General features: G+C 37.6%; 4 protein-coding genes across 9 annotated transcripts in view; 2 read left to right on the forward strand and 2 right to left on the reverse strand.

Moving 5' to 3' along the window:
* The window catches only part of LOC105269944 (flocculation protein FLO11), a 35,312-nt gene extending 20,532 nt beyond the window's left edge, over positions 1 to 14,780 (reverse strand). For all 6 annotated transcript variants that reach the window (XM_011310619.1, XM_011310610.1, XM_011310593.1 and 3 more), the window contains exons 1-2: positions 14,236 to 14,780; positions 5,948 to 6,032 (exon numbers count right to left, since the gene is read on the reverse strand). In XM_011310619.1, the coding sequence (XP_011308921.1) occupies positions 5,948 to 6,031 (84 nt within the window). In that variant the 5' untranslated portion in view covers position 6,032; positions 14,236 to 14,780. The remainder of the gene's footprint in view (positions 1 to 5,947; positions 6,033 to 14,235) is intronic.
* Positions 9,246 to 14,156, forward strand: Pld (Phospholipase D). The gene is made up of 4 exons (XM_011310566.1): positions 9,246 to 9,501; positions 10,045 to 10,663; positions 10,794 to 10,914; positions 10,995 to 14,156. Exons 2-4 carry the CDS (start codon positions 10,107 to 10,109, stop codon positions 13,740 to 13,742), a joined length of 3,426 nt encoding a protein of 1,141 aa, XP_011308868.1. The 5' UTR covers positions 9,246 to 9,501; positions 10,045 to 10,106; the 3' UTR covers positions 13,743 to 14,156.
* Positions 14,781 to 15,673: 893 nt separating the features above from the next.
* Positions 15,674 to 17,745, forward strand: LOC105269992 (ubiquitin-conjugating enzyme E2 L3). The gene is made up of 4 exons (XM_011310642.1): positions 15,674 to 16,275; positions 16,624 to 16,719; positions 16,900 to 17,086; positions 17,162 to 17,745. Exons 1-4 carry the CDS (start codon positions 16,249 to 16,251, stop codon positions 17,326 to 17,328), a joined length of 477 nt encoding a protein of 158 aa, XP_011308944.1. The 5' UTR covers positions 15,674 to 16,248; the 3' UTR covers positions 17,329 to 17,745.
* On the reverse strand, positions 17,303 to 22,390 carry Dna2 (DNA replication helicase/nuclease 2). The gene has a single exon (XM_011310630.1). It carries the CDS (start codon positions 22,166 to 22,168, stop codon positions 18,536 to 18,538), a length of 3,633 nt encoding a protein of 1,210 aa, XP_011308932.1. The 5' UTR covers positions 22,169 to 22,390; the 3' UTR covers positions 17,303 to 18,535.
* Positions 22,391 to 22,440: the final 50 nt, after the last annotated feature.

Genomic DNA, 22,440 nt, shown 5'->3' on the forward strand with positions numbered 1-22,440 from the left:
GAATTTTTTTATTTCACGCTTCAAGTGCGTGAGCTCAATGATATTGAGAGTAAAAGGATTGATAAAATTATTCCGGTTTGAGAAAGGGTGGGGCAGATGGTAGTGTTCAATAAAAAAAATAATTATTGGATCGAGTCCCATGATCGATCGATGAATCGATTATTTTTAACGAGTAATTGCGATTTTTTGTGAAAACCTGATAATTATCATTCCCTGACAATTCCCTTGTAATTAAAAAAATCTCAGTGACTTCCATCCAATTATATAAATAAATTGTAATAATAACAATTGATTTTTCGATCGATAAGGAATTAATTGAATCTAATAGGAATTTTTCGAGTGATTTTTCCTTAGATTTTAAAATGTTTAAACGTCTCGTTTAAAACTTCACTAGTAATTTTGTAATGAGAATTATTGCTCGAACGTAATGGAAGACAATATACGCTGCAATAAATTGACAAGTGGTCTATTTCGCGAGCCGTTTCTCCAAGAAATTATGCAACTGTTTGAACCATAAATTCAATTTGCAGTTAACAAATCACATGGGAAAGATGATTATTCATAAAAATTGCAGGAGCTCTTGATCCGGGAATTACCATTATTATTACTTATTAATTACGTCAGTGAAACGTTTATCGTTCCGCTTTCAGAGAAGTCATAAAAATATTTCAAATTGTCAAAGTAGGAAGACCCAACGATGCGTTCACTTCCGCTTCAGCTTAAATTATTGAATATGCAATTTGTTTTATTAATAACAAATTCGAATGCGAGGGATTTATTTCGGTATTATTTTCCCCGGAATTCCTCACCGGACAAGGCAGTGGATTATTTACAATAATTGACATAAGAGAAAATTCTGAGATAAAGAATCCGAAGAAGAAATTTTATTCTTCTTCTAGTTGTTTCTCGCAAAGTGCGATGCTGAGATAAATTAATTAACTTGTATAAAAATCAATTGATTTATTGCAAGAATTTTTTCTGAGTGAAGTTCTAAGTTATTGGGTTCAATAGGTTCTGGAAAATGCGTAGCAGAATAATAAATAACGAGTGGATGGGAATTGAAAAGCTGAGTAAGAGTTTCGCAAGGAAGAGGCATCCAGTGCAAGGACTTAATAATAATCTAGTTGGCATCTATCCCGGTGGAAAGTTGACTCGTTTTTTTATTCATTTCCGTTTTTTTATAAATGAATTATGAAATTATTTGCCTTCGCAATGTTTTATGCATATTGAACATTTTGTTGGACTGTGAATCTTTTCTCAAGACATTTTCTGCAAAGTTTTCCAGAAAGTTTTTGAAAATTTGAAAAAAACATTACGATTACAATTTTCTTTACCCGGGATTCTCTGCGCAATGAAAAAACAGCAGCATCGGACTGTCAACCAATTATCCAGTCATTTTAATTTTGTTCCAGTCTAATTCAACGCGACATAAATACTTAAATCGTCTATACATTTCCCGCGGAATTTCCCCGCGATATTCAAATTTTTAGTGAATTTTCATAATCACAATATCCGCGATTTGACCGAGAATTAATTACCCCCGACGATTTTAACAAAGAAACTAAGAATTCGCAATAACAATAGAGAAAACATTGAATGTGGTTTAATGACGGTACTTATTACAGGGTTTACACAATTACTCATTGCTCTCAAGCGTGTAAACCTTTGTTTCATCCTGAAAGACTGAGGTACGACTTCGCCGAGAGGATCTCGTCACAATATCGCGATAAATCAATTGAAACGAGGTAAATTAGTCAACATCCTTCGAGTATTTGATTTATCGAGAGTCTCGGATACACTACCACAGGAAATCCACAACAATTTGTCAAGACGAGAAAGTCGGTGATTTTTAATGAAGCATGAAAGTCCGAGACTTAGAAAACCACCGGATTCATCAACACCCATTCTTTTCATTGTTATTAAAAATACATTAATCGATTTTTTATTTTATACTCTATTGCCTCTGCTCTCCCTAAAAACGCGGAGTCATTCGTCGAGAGGATCAACTGCCGGAGGAATTAATTAATCTCGATTAAATTTCACAATCGATTCCCAAGGATAATCAATGTCTCGAGGAATGATAATACCTCGCAACAAAAAATCTATCGTCCTTGCACTATTTCATTTTATAATTATTAATGAGGTGCAATACTTGCGGTACATCGAATTTATTTTCTTGGTTTACTGGAAAATGGCGGAGTAAAGTGGGCGGCAAAAGAGAACGGTTTCCTCACGAAATTTCTCGTTACGGGAATGGGATTTATGATGTCATATAACAAACTGTGACATCAAGTTCTATTGATGCGATATGAAAATTGTGGGGGAATTGTTCTCTGAAGTGTAAATGATCACTCGATGGAAAATCGGTTGCATTGCGTAATGGGGAAATGTGGAACGAGGAAACTATTGAAATAATTCGGAGATTATTCGTGAACACGCAGGTCTTACACTATTTACACTCTACATTGTTGGAAAATGGCTATTGAAATTCCAAGCGAAAAAACATTCAATCCAATTTTATTTTAATTCAATTTAAATTCGATTTTTTTTATTTGTGTAAGACAATTTGCGTCAACTCAATCATCACGATCGACAGCTAAAATATTTTCTACTCGAGACTCGAGTAAAAAAATTGTAATCGGAATATTTTTTCCAAATTTTCAAAACATTTCTGGAAAATTTTTCAGGAAATTTTTCTTTTGAAACAAAAAAAATCGGGGAGCAAAACAATTTTTATTTTTGGGAAATGTTTTGTAAAATTTTTCGAAAATTTGTTTCGGAAAACTTTTTTTATAACTTTCCAAAAATTTTTGCGAATATAATTTTTTCTTTTAATTATTCTATTATTTTTTACTTTTTTGATTTTTCAATATTCTCAAGAAATACGCCATCAAAATAATAAAAAAAAATTTCCTATTTAAATCCTATTTAAATTTTAGAAAAATTTTTCAAAACCTTTCGCAAAAATAAAATTCCTTTGTTTTCCCGAAATTTTTTGAAAATTCGGAAAAAATATTCCGATTACAATTTTTTTTACCCGAGGAGTTCAAATGTAATTTTCAAAATTGTACCGCTAAAATTGCAGAGTTCAATTACGGTATTAGTATCAGCGAGTACATACACTGGCATTAACCGTAAATACATCTAAAGAGATATGAATACTGTTAGCAATCTTATAAACTCGAGAAAAGCTAGTTTTATCTGTTACAGCCACGAGGTACTAGATATAGAGTTGCAACTGAGTTTCATGCATTTATAATGTACTTTCCACCTAGAATTGAATATTAGTCTTATTATAAACAAGTTAATAAACAATATTACGGAAATTCGTAATGAGAGAATCAATGAATTAAAAATATACGAATATTATTTTTATGATAATCACTTTATCTCCATCAGAAGTTATTTTTAGATTCAACTATTGTATTTTGTATGCATGGTTTTCATTTAATACTCAAATGCAACTGCATTCGCATTATTCAAACGATTTTCCTAGTGGTTCATTTTTCTGAATTGCTGTGGAGTGAAAGGATAAATGTGGTTGCCACGTTTTTTAATGAAAAATTTTCAAATTACAATCATTTGCGCGGGTTTAAGGATTCATTACTGTCTCGCATTCAAATTATTTATTTGAGAATAAAAAAATCGGCTACTCAATTATATCCTGATTATTTAAAATAATTCAATTGAATTTTGATATTGAATTTTTATGAGTGAAATTTTAAAATTCAATTCAAAACCCAATTCCCTTGAATTTACAGATATAAATAAATAAAATAAATGAATAAAATTAAGACTCATATAAATTGAAAATGTAATTACGCTATTATTTTGAAGTTGCACTCGACAATCTATTAATTCGAGATCAGTAATGGGCGGTAAATTAGAAGTGACAATTCACTTTTTATTACGATTGATGAATTTACTGGAAAATTAGCTGAGGGAATAGTTTGAATCTGTCAACTGAACTCGATAATTACGTTTTAATTCCAGTCTCTAAGAATGGGTAATTACATGTGGGTAATGACGCCATTTCTTCACATGCGACTTGAAAAAATGAAAATCTATGGAATTGGACAGATCTAATAACCCTTGGAGATTTCCAAATAATCGCGTGTTGTCACTAAATATTATTCTATAAATTATCTGAGCTGAAAGGTCAGGTCCTGGTTGCACCAGCATGACCAAGAGCTATAGCACCAGTTACGATTTAACGGTCACCCTACATTCAACATTTTTTTTATTTAACAATCTTTTCCTCGCATGCAGGAGCAAATGGCGCGCGACTAGGCGTGGATTGTGATCGCACGAGAAATATCTAGTCATGCATATTTAAAATTCTGTTTAAGTTTCTGAAATTTGGGATCTGATCTATAATTTCAGATAAATTTTATCACCAATCACCAATTATTTACTCCCAATTTTAAATAAAATCTCCACAGCCTCAAGGTTACAAACATTTTTTTTTATTTTCCATCCCCCGAATCTCTCGTCCTCCCGCGGTGGTTATAAATAAATAATTCATGCCTGATAAACAATCTTTTAAAGTACTAATAACGATTTTTTTATTCATCACCGTGATTTCCAGTCGCAAGAAAGTACGTTATCCCGATTTAATGTTTTATAAAAAGTGCGTTTAAAATGGCGCAGTAAAATGCATTACGAGTAAGATGTAACTATTGAGATTGATGTTAACGCGATGGGCCGACATTTCTATTTCGCGACTTTCGCTGACATAAGGGGAAGGTGGAAATTCCATTTGCGAATGATTTCCAAGTGAACGCATAACTGTCATTGAGTAAATATAACCGAGGATGAGGCAAGATCATAAATTACATTTAATACTCGCCCATCGAGATCATACGGCTAATTAATCCTGCCATCAATAACATTTTAGAAAATATATTGAATATCCCAAGTTAGCGCAAATTATTCCATCAACGTGGATGGGAATCCGGATAATTGAAGGAATACAGAAATGAAAAAATTTTCATATAAATAACCGCGATGGTTAACCTATCCTGATTAATTATTCTGAGTAATTAGTGCAACGAGGGATTCAACAAAATGAGAGAAACTAGAGACGATAATTTCCCTCTGGACGACCCACATTTTGTCGCACTAGATCATAAAAGATACATTAGATTCATTGAGCGAAATACTGGGGAAATTGTCCAGAGGAACTATAAACATTAACGTTATTAAACCATGACACAGTTTAACAGGGAAATTTCATGACTCTGCAATAATTCATCGAGTGATAAAATTATCGCCTAAACAAGAAAAATATTTGTAACAATAATTTTTCAATTAGACTTCCAAATTTTCGCGATAAAAAATGCAAACTTCTCTCATCACTGCAATTAATTTATTGCTTGAAATATTAAAAATTTAATAGAATTATTAAATTAAAAATTAAATAGAAAAAGGTAAGATGGAAAAGGGAGTGATTTAAAGGGCACTGGAATATTTAAATATTTCTCGTGCATAATGAGAATTGGAATTCGTCTGGAGAATAAAAAATCCGTCAATTATTTTGAGACAGAAAAATAATTCAATGTATTTTTCAATCCTTAATTGATACCTTTCGTTATAAATCAGGATATGGAAAATTAAAATCGATTACAAACGTCTCGCATGACTTTTTCTCGGCGGGATTGACACACGGAAATAATGAGTACCAAACGAGCCCCGCGCAATTTCAAATTATTCAGTGAATGTTTCGAGTGATAATAGCAATAATAAAATGTCCATCCACTGCAAGAACTTCCGTTACTTCAATGAGTCATCGTCGGATGATTACGCAATTTCAATATTTCCGATGGTTTCATACGAAATCGTCTGCCAGAAATATTTCGACACGCCATATTGCAGGGGTGTTTATCCGATTGAATTTTCCTTTGAGTAATTGTCTATGTATTACCGATTATTTAAAATTGTTACTCACGTTTGTGGCAGGTCCCCGGAGGCAGTCGGACGTAACGAATAGCAACGCCAGAGCTAGGGCCCCCGTAATCCAAGACCTCGCCATTCTGAAATGAAATAAAAATTTATTATTTCGATTATTTCAACTATTTCGTCATTTTTTTATTATTTATTTCAGGTGAGAGAAAGTGTTCGGTCAACATTTCATTATGATATTGCTAAAAATTATATTTAATACATTAGACCAATCAATTCTTTCACTAGAAAAATATTTATTTATGGCGAATAATAATAATAATAATAATAATAAAGAATAATTTTGTACTTGTCGTGATGGAGGAATTGAAATTTTTGTAGCTACGATAAATAAATTGATTTTGGATTAAAAAAAAATTGGAGACTGTGCGATTTAATTGGATTATGGGATAATTAAAATAATTAGAAAAAGTGATTCGGGGGATTCCCCCGATATTCCATGATATTTGAAGTGAAAGCCGAATGATAGAAAATAATTTCAATGTCCTCCATTTTACACTCAGAAAAATTCAGGCCCCCGGTAAAATAGAAATTAAACGCTATGGGACCCATCATCCCCGGGAGCGTTTAATTCGCGAGTTCAGCGGATCGCGGAAATCAATTTTTCGGATTAGCGTTAAATTATCGGAAAGGAGGAATTTAGAAGATCCACCAGAACTTTCCAATTTCTGCATTGAACGTGGACGCGCATGAATTCACAATTCGATAAAACAAAAGTCGAGGGAAATGTCACTTTCGAAATGAATTCAGGCCAATGAAATTATTGTTAAATATGTGGAATTGGTTTTCCTCCTCGATGCTGCTCTTCTCCTCGGCCTTGGACTTCAGGATCATGACTATTATATGAGGCCCAAGGTGAAGAGGAAAGAGAGAGATGATAATCCGGTTGGGCCTTACGATAGGAACCGTTAGATCGATCGTAGTATTGTTCCGTGATTCCCATTCAATGATTTCAATCAATACCACTGCAATTATTTTTCATCAATTCAATACCAAAATCAAATTCTGAATTTAAAAATCCTTTTAACTAATTAATTAATGCCCGGAAAAAATGGGTTGGACCGTTTTTTTTTTAGAAAATCGGCAATCGAAAAAATCGGATGACATTTCCTGCATATTGCAATATTTTTAATTCAATATTTTTAATATATATATATATATATATATATCATATTGCAATATTTTCAATTCAATAAAAATATTCAAAATTATTACAAATCACTGGAGTTTACATAAAAAATATTATTAACCGCAGAAAATTCTGGGTTTGAATGAAATTAAATTTTTGAATCGGAAAAAATTGATTGGCAATTTGAATAGGGATGGATTGCGGGAAATATCGGGCGGGAAAATAATTTCGAATGAACAGATTCTTTGAAATTTTGAATATTCAAATAATTCCCAAGAATTTCTCGGTGAAAATCCCAAACTCGTCCTAACCCTATACAATTTAATATTTTACGTAAGTTTAAACAAGAACATCTGGTTGTCAGTCTGGATTCGTGAAAGTTGACTGTCCAGGCGACTAAGAAACGGTCAGTTAATCTTGTTCGGTCAGTTAATATTCCACAATTCTCCATTCTGTCCAGCTAAATTGCGGAACAATTTGAGGCAGACACTTAATCTAGAACTTCGTTATTGTTCTGCGGTTAAAACCGCGGAAATTTGAGATAAAAACCTGGAGCATTGTCAACCGATCGACAATTTACCCGTCGGTTTGAAAGCGCACGTTGGACCACACGAATGGACATTCACTTGCACTCATAAAAATAATAAAAAATAATTGATACTTTTACAACCGAAAACTTTAGACAAAAATTTTTAAACCCCAATCCCAAATAAATAAAACCGAAATCGAAATCGATCGAAATCGTTAAAATAAACAATGGAAGAGCAATCAATGGACAACAAAAAAATTAATTCTCACCTTGATTCAAAGAGAGTGCAATCCAAACATATCACAAACCATAAACAAACAATTGATAATAAAATAAAGAAGAAAAGTCACAGCACAGAGAAACTTATCGATTTTAGTCACATGTAGGAATAATTCTCGCGTAACTTGAATTTCTTAGGAGAAAAATAATGCGTCTGTAGGAGAATGACGATCTGATGTACTCGTGAGGGATGACAACTGAGTAATAATCACAGTTGAATCGGTCTGTTCATTTTTACCGGTTTTCCCCTGAGTGATGAACTCAGACGGAGTGTCGAAGACAAATGAAAAGCCGATCGAATCCGTCGTGTCAAAAAAAAAAACGGGGGCAGTGGCGAGGGAAAAAAAGAGAGAAAAAGAGAGTGTCCAGTCGGGGAATGAAATGAAAAGGAAGAAAATGGACAAAAAATAAAGTGGCGAACGTGCCAAGACATGACGGTATTTTCCCTTTCGCTCGTGTTGAATTCACCCTACCCCAGCATTCAAGTCTCTCCCATTGGTAAGTTCAATGAGGGAATGGAGGGAGATTAATCCCCAGGGCATACGCACGTTGTTTTCAACGATTTGATTCGAAAATTTGCACCGAAAAAAATGGAGTACATATTATTACGAGGACGTACCATTTTTTTCATTGTCCCCTTGTGGAAATTCACTGACAAAAAAAATTGTTAGTGGAAATTTATTTATTTTTCTATCTTCAGTCCTTTACTATTTTTCTTCTAAAATTTTTATACTCGAATTGGAAAATGCAGATGTAAAATGTGAAAATAGAAAGAAAATAGAAAATGCGCTCGATGAATGGATCGTCTTTATCGTTCAATAAATCGTCAGTGTTTTTTTTTTATTATCGGTATTCTCAATCACTCTTATCGCTCTTGAAGTCAAGATTGGTTTAGTCTCGTCGATTAATTTTTGATTGACAATTGCACATGAGAAAATGCCCGCATCCTTTTACCTGAATTTAAATCCACTGATTATTCAATTATAATTACTAAATTACAAACTCCCGCAGAAACCATTAATTTTATAATTGAAATCTCGTTGAGGACTTGCTCATTACAAATGTCTCGCATCAACGACGAAAAAATAGTTAAACGAGGGCTTTCGATTGTGACCTAGAAACCCGAACAATTCATTTCCCCACATTTATCATTTTTCCATATCATCAATCATGACGAATGCAATTATCCAAGTAATGACAACAATAAAAATAGAAAGCCGATTTAAAAAATCGCCGAAAAATACGCAGATCTCTGTTTTATCAATGTCATTTGTGTCGGGTGACAGTTCGGACATCTCCGGTTGTTCTCGGTTTTTAAATGTCAGTTTAACACCAGCTGATGGACGAATCAAATGAGTTGTCAGACTGTTGATCAGTCTGAGCCCGTATACCCCATCAATTAACAATTCCAGTGATAATGTGACAAATCATTCTCTCTTATCTCAAAGTTTTTATTTTTTTTTTATCACCGATAGACGTAGACACGTCAAGACATAATAATCGTATTGTTGAAACTACTCTAGACATAACCTTCACGTTAAATAAAATGTATTATTTTCTAAACTGCAATTGAAGATTTCAGCGACTTTGGATTTTTTAAATCGTATCCTTTTCAATTTTTAGATAAAGTGTGGAGTTTAGGATTTATTTAATCTAGCTCTTTGTCTTGAATTGTTTAATTGATTTTACGAGAGCTCATGACGAGCTTCGTGTTGACGTAAACCTTCATATTTTCACGTGCACGTCATTGTGGCCTCAATCTCAAGGATAAAAAAACGTTGAGTTCATTGTGTTTATTGTTTAAGGATTTTTATGAGATTGCTTATGGTGTTGCAATAATTGAGTTAGGAGTTGTGAAGTTGTGGGGTTATGATGGTTCAGTGAGGATTCGTGATGGAGTCGTGATAAATGTTTTGATTGTCATTGATGGGATCAATTTACAGGCTCGAGACATGATTTCATAAAGTGATTTTGCAATCCCCTGGGAAATACCGAAATCGGAATTAACCCCGAATTTTTCTGATTATGTTAATAAAATTATTAACGTCATTGCTGGAATTTTAATTGTTAAGTAATTCAATTATCCAGTCGTTTTTTGTTTATATAATTCATCAATATATTTCTTGACTCAAATAAGTCTCGTCAGATGACAAGAAATTTTTAGACAAACGAATAAATAAAACGCCTTGAAGGAATAAAGTCGTCATAATGCCGATAACTGGAGCACCTGAGGAAACAAATGTAACGAACGTAACAATCAGCAGAGAAGTCAGTGAAGACCACGGCCTCTCCCACGATTCCGAATACGATGATGATCTAGGTGTTCCAGACTCCCTCGACATCACAATAATGGAAAATGGAGAATCGATCAATATTCCAGACATAACCGACGATCATCCCACCAAGAATCACCGAAAAGTCATTTCATTCTCCTCGATTCATGCCCCAGCAGTTAAATTAAAAAATCAAAACAGAAATATTTTTATACTCGGTGAGAATATTTTAGTGAGCATCGTTGAGAATGAGAGGAGCGTTACGACACATCCCATCAATCCAAATTTATACACAATTGAGTTTAAACACGGTCCATTTATTTGGACAGTTAAAAAGAGGTACAAACACATTCAGCATTTGCATAACCAGTTGAAACTGTACAGAGCTAGTCTGAATATTCCATTTCCTACGAAAAGCCATCGAGAGAGAAGGAATAGTCTGAAGAATTTGGAGGAGAATAAGAAGAGAAGATCCAGAGGAGCTTTGCCAAGGTATTTGGACAATTGAATCAATAGAGACAACGCAGCAAAAAATTTTGAAATAAATTTCAACATGCCTTAACATTTACCCGAATTATCAAGACGTTCAAAAAACACTAGAATATAAATACGTTTTTTTCAGATTTCCCAACAGACCTGATGGACTTCTTCCATCCGAACTTGTTAGTCATCGAATGAAAGAATTAGAGGATTATTTAACAAATTTATTAAAAATTGAGATTTATAAACGTCACGCAGAAACAGTAAGTCCGTCCTAATTTTCTTCCATAAATAATCACCTAACTGAATCAGTGAGTGGATTATTTATTTCATCAATTTTCAGCTTAATTTTATGGAACTGTCGTATCTGTCTTTCATCGAAGACCTGGGGGACAAGGGAAAAGAAGGAATAATCCTGAAACGAACTGGTTCAAGTGCGAAAGCAGGATGCAACTTCTTTGGTCTTGTGGAGGGCATGTGCTGCCTGAGACCTTATTATTTCTGCACATCATTATGCAGCACGTGGCACCGAAGACATCTCCTCGTCAAGGACACATTTGTTGCCTACATAACGCCAAAGGATGGGAAGATCAAGTCGGTGATACTGATGGACAATGGATTCGAAGTGAGCTCGGGTATGTATGCTACTGGACTGAGGAATGGACTGCAAATTATGAATTCTAGCAGGCATGTTGTCATTAAGTGCTGGACACGTAGAAAGGCCAGGGAGTGGCTGGAATTCATACAGAGGATAGCCAACGATCAAGGAAGACCCTTCATCCAACCCAACCCCCACCAGTCCTTCGTCCCCTTTCGACCCAACACCCCCTCGAGCTTCTTCGTCGATGGCTCTTCCTACATGTCAGCAATTGCTGACGCCCTAGAATCCGCCAAAGAAGAGATATTCATAGCAGACTGGTGGCTGTCCCCCGAGATCTATATGAAACGCCCAATAATCGACGGTGACTACTGGCGCCTGGATAAGATCCTCCAGAGGAAGGCCCTGGAGGGTGTCAAGGTCTTCGTGATGATCTACAAAGAAGTTGAACTAGCCCTCGGTATAAACAGTTACTACAGCAAGCAGAAGCTCGTGGAAAAATGCCCAGAGAACATAAAAGTCCTGCGACACCCAGATCACGCTCGCGTAGGTGTGTTTCTCTGGGCGCACCACGAGAAAATCGTAGTGGTGGATCAGACGGTGGCATTTCTGGGGGGCCTGGATCTGTGCTACGGCCGTTGGGACACCAACGAGCACAGACTGACGGATCTGGGATCAGTCCACCAGTCCAGCATCTATATTCCGACGAGGGGAAAAATCACGAGTACTAGTAGTAAACGAACTGTTGAAACTTGTGCTGACAATCACGTCCTTCTTCCTCTAGCTATTGCCACCAACACAGTGGCGATGGCCACCACAAAATGCCTTCCACTTCTCCCTATCTCTAAACGTCAATCCCTCTCTCCAACTCCCAGAAATAAATTCGATCCCACTCTCCTGTCACCTCCACAAGAGATGGAGCATCGAAAATGCAATACACCAGATCTCCAGAAGAAAAATCTCTTCGACATGGCGAAGAATACCGTCGACAGAGTCAAGCAAAACGTCAAAATGAAACGACGAGAATTCATAAATATGGTTTACAACCCACAGGAATTATGCAGCAGTGATGACGAGGATGAAGTTGATAATGTGAGAATGCAGGAGCCTGTGGACGTCGAGGGAGTCCTGAGGAACAACGAGGACATCGTCAAGGGCCTTCCTGGAGCAGCCAAGCTCTGGTTGGGAAAGGATTACACAAACTTCATCGTTAAAGATTTCTACGACCTAGAAAGACCCTACCAGGACCTAGTGGACAGAAGCACAACCCCTAGAATGCCCTGGCACGATGTCGGGGTGATGGTTCAGGGGGCCAGCGCTAGGGATGTCGCGAGACACTTCATACAACGATGGAATGCTATAAAAATGGAAAAATCCAAATTAAATGGTGCTTATCCATTCTTGCTCCCGAAATCCTACAGGAATTTCGGGTATCCACAGCTATTTGGAGATGGAAGTTTGGAAAGTGTGAGGTGCCAGGTGTTGAGGTCCGTGAGCTCGTGGTCTGCTGGATTCCTGGAAGCCGACACCCTGGAGCAGAGCATTCACGAGGCTTATATAGAGGCTATCGCCAGGGCTGAGAGATATATTTATATCGAGAATCAGTTCTTTATCACGTTGGCTACTATGGACAGACATACTGTGAAGAATAGAATTGGGGAGACCCTGTTGAAGAGGATTTTGAGAGCACACAGGGAGGGGACCGTGTTCAGGGTGTTCGTGGTTATGCCACTGCTGCCAGGGTTCGAGGGGGAGGTGGGAGGACCCTCGGGGACGGCTCTCCATGCAATAACCCACTGGAATTATTCATCCATATCCAGAGGCAAGGATGCCATTCTTAATAAATTGATCGAGGCTGGTATACCGGATCCCAGTGAATACATCAGTTTTCACGGCCTTAGAACTCACTCTATGCTCAATGGAACCATGGTTACTGAACTTATTTATGTTCACAGCAAACTCATGATTGTCGATGACAAAACTGTCATCTGTGGCTCGGCGAACATAAATGACAGAAGCATGATTGCCAGTAGAGACAGTGAGATCGCGGTTATAATTCATGATGAGGAATTTACTGAGGGCAGGATGAATCAATGTTCGTATCCCTGTGGGAGATTCGCGGGGAGCCTGAGGAAACAGCTGTTTAAGGAGCACCTGGGGATCATGTGGGCCAAGGAAAGGGCCTCAGTGGATGATCCCATCAGGCACTCCTTCTGGTCTGGCCTCTGGAAGGCCAGGAGTCTCAACAATACTGAGATCTATGAGGAAGTGTTTCATTGTATTCCTTCTGATCAGGCTACCAATTTTTCGACACTCAGGGCTTATCAGAATGAACCTGGACTTTGTCAGGCTGATCCTGCTGCTGCCAGGGAAATGCTTATGGGGGTCAAGGGGCATTTAGTCGATCTACCTCTTAGATTTTTGGCCGAGGAGACACTTACACCGGCTGCGGGAACGGTCGAGGGCATGATGCCAACGTCTTTGTGGACTTAATTTTTTTTTTTTTGGGAGTCAGGGGACGCCTTCAGAAATTTTGTGTTTCGCATTTATTAGAGAGGTGAAGATATTATTGACCAAAAGAGAATTTTTAAGCGATTTTTAAGCGAATGCATTTTGAAGATTTTTTTACGTCTTTTTCCGATTCTGATGTCTTGCCAATGGCGATGCATTTAACAGTATTTCCATAATAACAATTTTATTAATTTATCGAAGTGAGATTCGAGTGACAACTTCTATTGAGACCTTCAGAGACCAGCACTCCTAATTACTCGTCTCTCGTGATGAATTTAAACATAATTATGATATTTAGAGAGGATTTTAAATTGTTACCGCGCCATTGCATTTTTTTTAATGACCTGACATTAATTGTAAACGCTCAAAACCCATTGTCTTAAGATATTTGTACAAATGGAGCTGTTGATTCTATTTAATGATATAATAAATTTTTTTAAGGAAAATGCCGCGTAAAATGAATTTCTGTACTTACCACATCATTTTCCTGGTGTGACGTCATGAGGCAGGAAACACTGGATTCCACATCTTGAAGAGCGCGCACTAAATTTCCGTTTCATATTTCCCGGAATCAAATTATAATTGCACAAGCATCAAAAACACTTCCACTTCACTTTCACACACTGTCGCACGAAAACATTTTTACGCACCGCACCATTTTTCGAAATTGAGTTCGATATCCGATCGTGTATTATGTCCATAAAAATCAATTAACCACTCACTAATATGTCCACTGGTGTTTATTAACACAACACTTCGTTTAAAAGCACACTTTTTACACGAATATTCATTAATTTATCGAGAAACTATTCAGACAACGGGCGAATTCCTTTATTGTCAGGGAAAACGCAGTTCAGTCACTTCGAACCTCTAATTTACACTGTCTAATCAATTACGACGTCAAAAAATTCACCAAAACTGGTTGTCCCTTTGATTTATATATCATTCCCGTCGTTGGAGTGTGAAATAAAATTTTTTCCGTTTTAATATCGACTCAAACACTTGAAAATAACGAACTGACAAGCACCCGACGGCGCGGGATGAATCTGTCACTCTGCGCATCCCACTGCGTCTTTCTAGTGACTTCCCGTCAGTCTTCCAACCAAAAAGATTGACTGAAGCTGAGGCTCAGTTCTGGGGATTTGAGTGACCCCACCGGTATTGTAGTACCTCACTCTATGAGAGAGAGGGCGCGCTTTTTGTTTTTTATTATAAAATTTCAAATTTTCACATTTCAAAATTTATGAAAAAGTATCGGGGGGGCATGAAAATCGAGGAAGTATTCACTGGAATTGAAAAATTTAAAATTTTCGAAAAAGTATCCGGGGAGCATGAAAATCGAGCAGGTATTCACTGAAATTAAAAAATTTGAAATTTTCAAAAAAATATTAGGGGAGCATAAAAATCGAAGAGATATTCACTGAAATTGAAAAATTTGAAATTTTCAAAAAAATATTAGGGGAGCATAAAAATCAAAGAAGTATTCGATGAAATTGAAAAATTGGAAATTTTCAAAATTTTCGAAAAAGTATCAGGGGAGCATGACATTGGAGGAGGTATTCGATGAAATTGAAAAATTGGAAATTTTCAAAAATGTATCAAGGGAGCATGAAAATGGAGGGGATATTCACTAAAATGTGAAAATTCGAAATTTTATAATAAAAAACCGAAACCAATTTCGTAACGGAAAAAATTTCATTCACCCCATCGACCGGTCCCCTTTGACAGCGGGACGGCGACTGAGGCAGTTATCGAATCGGCTGACAGGCGGCAGACACCCCCCCCATCGCGTGTGGCCCCCTCTCTCCGTTGGGGGGAGGTACTACGATGGCGGTGGGGGTACTCAAACCCCCCGAACTGAGCCCCTACTTCAGTCTATCCCCTCTGCTTCCAACGAATCCCAAGAAATTTTCAAATTTGTGTTTGGCAATTCTGACAGTTGGAAAATCCAAAAAAACAAACCGTCAAATTCTGCCATATATCACCTGCTAATATTCGCCTGGTACTGCTCTTTCAAGGAGTGAATAAAAAAAACAAGAGAATAAAAACAAAAGAAAATCGTTGAACCGAATCTAGTGTCTTCCGTTCATCGCCATATTGTTGGTGGAAAATAAAAATAATCATCATGGTTTTTATAAATGCGATGATGGCGTCCGACCGCTGATTATTCCCCCCTCCCCAAAATGGCAAATCATTGATAATCTGCAGTGTAAAGTTATTTCTACATGAGTTACATTACCCTAAACCATTACCGTGACTGTAGGTAATTGATTAAAAAACGAGAATCAATCATTTATCAGTGTTAAACCGATATAGAGAGTTATTATTAGATCGATTTGTCCCAATAAACTGCCACCGTCATCGTATCAAAACACGAGCATCAGGAGACGAGAAAGATCTGACAAATTTTTTTTTAATACAAAAGGAAAAAGAGTTATTCAATTCGTGGCAAGCCTGCCGCTAAAATCTAGTAAAATTTATTTTCAAAATGGCAGCGACGAGGAGATTGCAAAAGGTAAATTCATCCTATTTTTTTTTATTTTTCGGTGAATTGTGAGACGTGACGATATGAAAATCGTCCAGAAATTGACGTGCGAGTTATTCTGCACGGAAAAAATATCGAAACTACATTTTCCTTGGAATTTTTCTTGAGATTTTTGTATGGAGAGCTATTTGCTTTTCCAGCAAATACTGTCCAGGGCTTTCCTTGATTTTTTTCAGGAGGCGATTGTCTTTTTTTTAGAGATGACCTCGTTTCTCGATTTTTTGTGGCAAAAATCACATTTAAGGTCTTTCGTTTTGCATTTATTTCAATGAATGTTGTTGAATCTCGATTGATTTGTATTATGATTTTTGTTTTCAGGAACTGGGGGACCTCAGGGCCTCGTCCATGAAGAACTTTACAAATATACAAGTAGATGAATCGAATATTCTCAATTGGCAGGGACTAATATTACCAGTGAGTTAACAAATTCCTCTGTTCATCTTAGACATCATAAGCTGTGGCGTGTACGTAACGAGAATTTGCTAGACAATTTTGGTTCAATGATTTTCCATGACTCATGCGGTTACGCACATGCTGCAACTGGTTTCTGCTCAGTGGAACTCGTTTTATTCATGGATTATAAAATATTCTCAGGACAATCCACCGTACAACAAGGGAGCATTTCGCATTGAGATTAATTTTCCAGCTGAGTATCCCTTCAAACCCCCAAGAATAACATTTAAAACAAAAATCTACCATCCCAATGTCGATGAGAAGGGACAAGTGTGTTTACCTATTATCACTGCTGAAAACTGGAAGCCAGCAACAAAAACTGATCAAGGTATCCCTAATCCTCCAGAATTAAATTCCCATCCCCTGGCCAATGAAATATTAAATAAATCCAATTTATTTGCAGTGATACAAGCATTAATTGCATTAGTCAACGATCCCGAGCCTGAGCATCCCCTTCGAGCTGATTTGGCCGAGGAATTCCTTAAAGACAGAAAGAAATACCTTAAAAATGCTGAGGAATTTACAAAGAAACATGCTGAGAAGAGACGAGAGCCATCTTCTTCCGAATAACCATTTTGATTAGCCGTTTACTCACCACGGATGCCTACAGTCAGAACGAAAAAATATCTGATTCATGAGAATCCAGAGAGAAGTAATTGGCTCACTGAAAAGAAAAACCAGGCAGAGATATATCCCTTTCCCACACGTGTACAGTATTGGTTTATCGTCGATGAAAAAAAAAAAAACATAAAATTATTTATAATACAAGGGAAACTCATAAAAAATCACCTAAGAATTATGATCGATGTATGATAAACAAAACTGTATAAATACTATGATTTAGACAATATCTATTCAGTAGAATATTTCTATAATCATTCGTATTTGTCGTTGATTAAAATGGATATGTGGAAGAAGCATTTTCAATTGGCTCTGATATTATTATAGGAAAATGTATTAATATTAATAACAGTTTTATAAAAATAATTACCTAGAATTTCTTTCGTTGCAAAAAATATTCTTCCATGTTTTAACAACAAATGCCAAAGAGGAAATCCTATCTTTCTTCATTCAAATCATTCGATGAGAATTTATTCGATCCTTGTTGCTTCGATAATCTTTCTTTATTTTTCATAGAATAAAATAACTGAGGCTATTTCTATGAAGTCTTTATTTATTTCAAGAACTGTTCCAGAATACTGTCAAGCATATTAAGGTACGAAAAGTTGGATTTACAGGTATGAGATATAATTGAAAATAATTAAAATGAAAAATCTTATATTATTTCTGGTTGAACAATTTTTTTGAGCGATTTCTCCCTGAGAATCATTTATATAATATAACTCATAATCCTAAACTCAAATGTGTAATGACACTCATGAAATACCAAAAGATCTAGACAATTAAATGAAAACCGAGACGCACAGCCATTCCCTCCAGATATTTTTGAATATCTTGGAATCATTTTATTCAATATTTGAATTGCCCATTGTTGAAATAATTCTAAGTAGAAAATAATCGTTGGTTTTTCATTATTAAATCGTTAGAAAAACATCCAGAGGAGCTCTAAAAATGTTATTCACAGTGCAAAAAAAATCTCACATTTTCAAGAACGCAGAAATGATCGTGAATTTGATAAAATCATCGAAACAAATAATTCAACTAAGACTAAAATGAAATTCCTCTGCAAAAATATCTTTTAGGAGAAAAAATAAACTTTGTTTTCATGGAAAATAATTATCAGCTGATAAATCACCGAGGGAATATTCCTCACGTTTTATTGGCTGCCCTCGATGTTTCTCAGTTCCACCAATCTCTTGAAGAGGCTATCCCAGGAGAAGTCATTGACATTATCCACCAGGTCGACAACATCCTTCTCGAGAATACTAAACAATTCCTTGGTGGAGGCTCCATACTCCAGCATCATAGGAACATTACCAACAATAATAATCTTATGTTTAGCCCGAGTCATCGCGACATTGAGCCTCTTGGGGTCCTCGAGGATCCTATATTCATGCTTGCCCTTGAACTCGAGTGCCTTCCCATGACTTTTGGTGCACGAGAACACAATAACACTCTTATCCCTCCCCTGATACTGATCCACAGTATTGATCTCCACATCCTCCTGTATCACTGTTCTCAGGAGATTGATCTGCGCCCTGAACGGAGCGATAACTCCAATCTCCTCAGAATTGATTCCCGCACTCATGAGAGCAGTCACCAGACGCTGAACAACACAAATCTCGTACCAATTGACAGCGTTTTTGGCAGTGTCCTCTTTCTGCATTCTCATTCTGAGAAAGGAATTGCGCTCAAGTCTCGTGTGAGCGATTAAATTGACAATGTCCCCAGTATTGAGAACAGTAACAGCCTTCTCCAAAGAGGGATCCAGGGCCCTCTGCACCCACATCTCGTAATTCTCCACTCTTCCAGGATTTTTGAACTTCAACGTGGCATTAGCAATAGCTTCATTTCCAGCACATAATTCACCCTTGTAAGTAAAGGCATTGGCAAGAGCCATGATTGTTTCATTCATCCTGTACTGGAGCCTCAAACTTCTGGTGTTGTTAGGAGTGTCTAGACGATTGAAGATGTCCTCTGCCATCCCCAGCTTCCTCGCCTCCAGGCTCTGGATCACCGCTGGCAACTGCTGTGGATCTCCCACAAATGCAAATTTATGAGCACTGTAAAGTGGTTTGAGGAGTACTGGCTGTAGCACCTGGGTGCACTCGTCGACGACACAGTAATCGAATATTCGTTTTGCCAAGACGATGTGACCAGCACCAAGACAGGTCACTCCAACGATCTTCTGTTTGTCGTACACCAGCCTGAGCTTCTCTGGAGTGTCACAGTCTGACGTTAATACTGATTCAGACTTGTGAATGAGATCTGGATGGAGTCTGTGATCACTCCCGAGTCTCATAAAATCCACCTTCCTCTGGTCCAGCTTCAGGAGAATATTGTCCACTGCGTTGTGTGTGTGAGCAGTGATTATCACTGATTTCCCGAGGTAAGAGAGGAGCTCAATGAGAGCCACCAGTGTCTCAGTCTTTCCTGTGCCAGGCATTCCCTTGATCAAGACGTAATCGTTGGCTGTTAAGACAGCAATCAAAGCTTTTTGCTGGTACATGTTAAGTCTGCCGAGGATTTTACGGGCTCCAGGGGTCTCAAAGTCCTTTGGCAAGGGCTCGGTGAATCGTGCCGGCTCCCTGTCGATTATCAGCCTTCGCAGACGACGTGTTATGTCATTTGGTGCCAGCAGGGTTGCCAGGGTTCCCAGGGTCTTGTACAACTGACTGCGCATTGTAATAATGTCAATGGTGTAAGTCTCGCTTTTTGTTAAACTTCGTTCTAGTCGCAGGATAAGGGAAGTCTTCTTCACAGAAATTATGAACCCTGAGGCGATGCTGAAACGCTTGTTTGTGCTCACTGTGATGTACTCTTCTCCGTGGAAGACCTGTCGGAAGTCCTTGACAGGAAAATCCTCGGTGGAGTCGCTTCTAATAAATTCATGGTGATAATTATTCTGTTTAGCTGTCACGTTAGCAATCTCCATGCACATGAGGGCTGATTTTCTCTTCTCCCGGGCCCTCGGTGGGAGGCTCCAGATATTATATCCAGGTAGATCCTCCTGGCTGCGAGCTTCCTCCATCTCCAACATGGCAGACCATTTCACCACGTAATTAATGTGATCATCTGTCAACTCCTCCATCACGATTCTGCTGAGTCTTGCAAGAGGATGGTGATTGCTAAGAGATAAATTCTTATCTGCATCAGCATACACACAGCATATACTGTTATGAGCGCAATATTCCTTGCAGTAGGTGTTGTGATAGATGGGTTGAGGAAGTTCCATTGTCTCCAAGATCGCCTCTTCATCGGAGCTCCCAGAGTTTGAAATACTGGCTGTTGGCTTCGAGAGGTAATAAGCTAAAAGATTTCTCATGGTCAGCAGTCCTCTCTGATCATTCTTCGAGCTCGTCACCTCCTGCATCTGATTATCCTTTATGTACAGAAGAAGACCAGACTCCACGTCGTATCCCAGCTGCTTCATCATCATCGTGTAAAGGTACAACTGGCCCCTGTGCTCATTAGAAAAGAGACTTCTACCTGTCTTAATCTCGAGTGGCATGACTCTTCGTTTTGAATTGTGAACTTTGACTTCAACAGTCACGTCGATTTTTCCCTTCAATCCCAAAGTTGGCAGCCAAATATTCTCCTCAATATCTCGAATCTCAACGATTTGACCGTTGAAATTCTTATCGAGAGCTTTTGGCTGCTTTCCATTGATGTAACGCTCTATGAATTCATGGATTTTTGATATGTACAAATCCATCATCACTTTGAAGTCCTCTGATGTGATGTCCGAGCCGTATAGCATCTGCACGGTATGTCTTTGTGTGGTCACCTTCCTGGCGAGCTCTTTTATCTCCTCAAGGGTATGCAGCTCGTCTCGAAGGGCTGTCTGCATGATCACATGGACTATTTGTCCAGTGGTCATTGCGGCATCCGCGGGTTTCAAATTTGGCAGAGAGTTGACGTTTTGAAAACGAACTTCCAGGATGGATTTTCGATTGCAGAAGAGACTAGAAGTCACTGTTGTACCTGATACGAGAATGTCAGGCTGTGTGACGCAATATCCCCACTCGTTCGTCACTGTCCAGTCGTCGAAGGATTTTTGAGCTTTTATTATTATGGATTCACCCACTGATATGTGCAGGTCCATCCAAACACCAGAGCAAATCACTAATGCTGTGGCATTTGAGTCTGGATTTGGATCAGAGACAGTCACGTGGATGCACATTCTTTTTTTATCGATCTCGGTGATGATGCACCTCGTGAAATCGGAGAGGTCGAGGAAGAATTGACCCGCCAGGTCCCATTCGTCGTCAAACAAATCATCAAAGTCATCATTAATATTCACGTCCAAGGGCTGCACACCTGAATCAACAGTTCTCTGGCTTCCTTGATTTTTCTCCTGAGTATTCGACGGCTGGGTGGGTTCCAGGGATTGCAATCCTGAGTCAGTACTCTGAAGATTATTACTCCTCTTCGCCGGCTCTGTGGACTCTTCCTTCGCTAAATCTTCTGACGAAGAAGATTCAGCAAAAAATTCGTCAATCCAGGAAGGATCTTGCCTCTCGAGACGTTCCTCATGGGTTAGTTTATTGTTATCCACAACTCCTGCATCCTCACAGGTATTTTTCAAGGTCACTGAGGCATTTTTCTTCGTTGTGGAATTATTTTTATTTTGGTGGAATTCAGAGGAGAATTGTGAGGCGTCTAGACTGTCATCGGAATCACAAGTCAAATCAACGAAATCGGTGGAATTACTTGTAGAATCGATTATTTTCCTCATTTTTAGAGGGGATTTTCCGTCACTGTCAGATTCTCTCGATCGTTTAGGCATTGTGTTTATCAGGGGATTATTGTTGTCTGTAGATTTTAGTCCCAGTGGCTGTTTCGATGATTGATAAACGAGAATAAATAAAACCAGGCATTCTTTTCAACACAAAATAGATATTGGTAAATAATCACTTGTAATGACGAATGTTTTTTTTCCATTTTTATTTTCGATTATCGGTGATTCGTCATTTTGCGACTCAAGCATCGACATGCACACGTTTTTCGCGCTAAAATTGTGTAATTTTATTATTATTATTTTTGCTGATTGGATAAGCG

Source organism: Fopius arisanus, unplaced genomic scaffold (assembly GCF_000806365.1).
Source record: "Fopius arisanus strain USDA-PBARC FA_bdor unplaced genomic scaffold, ASM80636v1 scaffold00003, whole genome shotgun sequence".
Classification (NCBI taxonomy): domain Eukaryota; kingdom Metazoa; phylum Arthropoda; class Insecta; order Hymenoptera; family Braconidae; genus Fopius; species Fopius arisanus.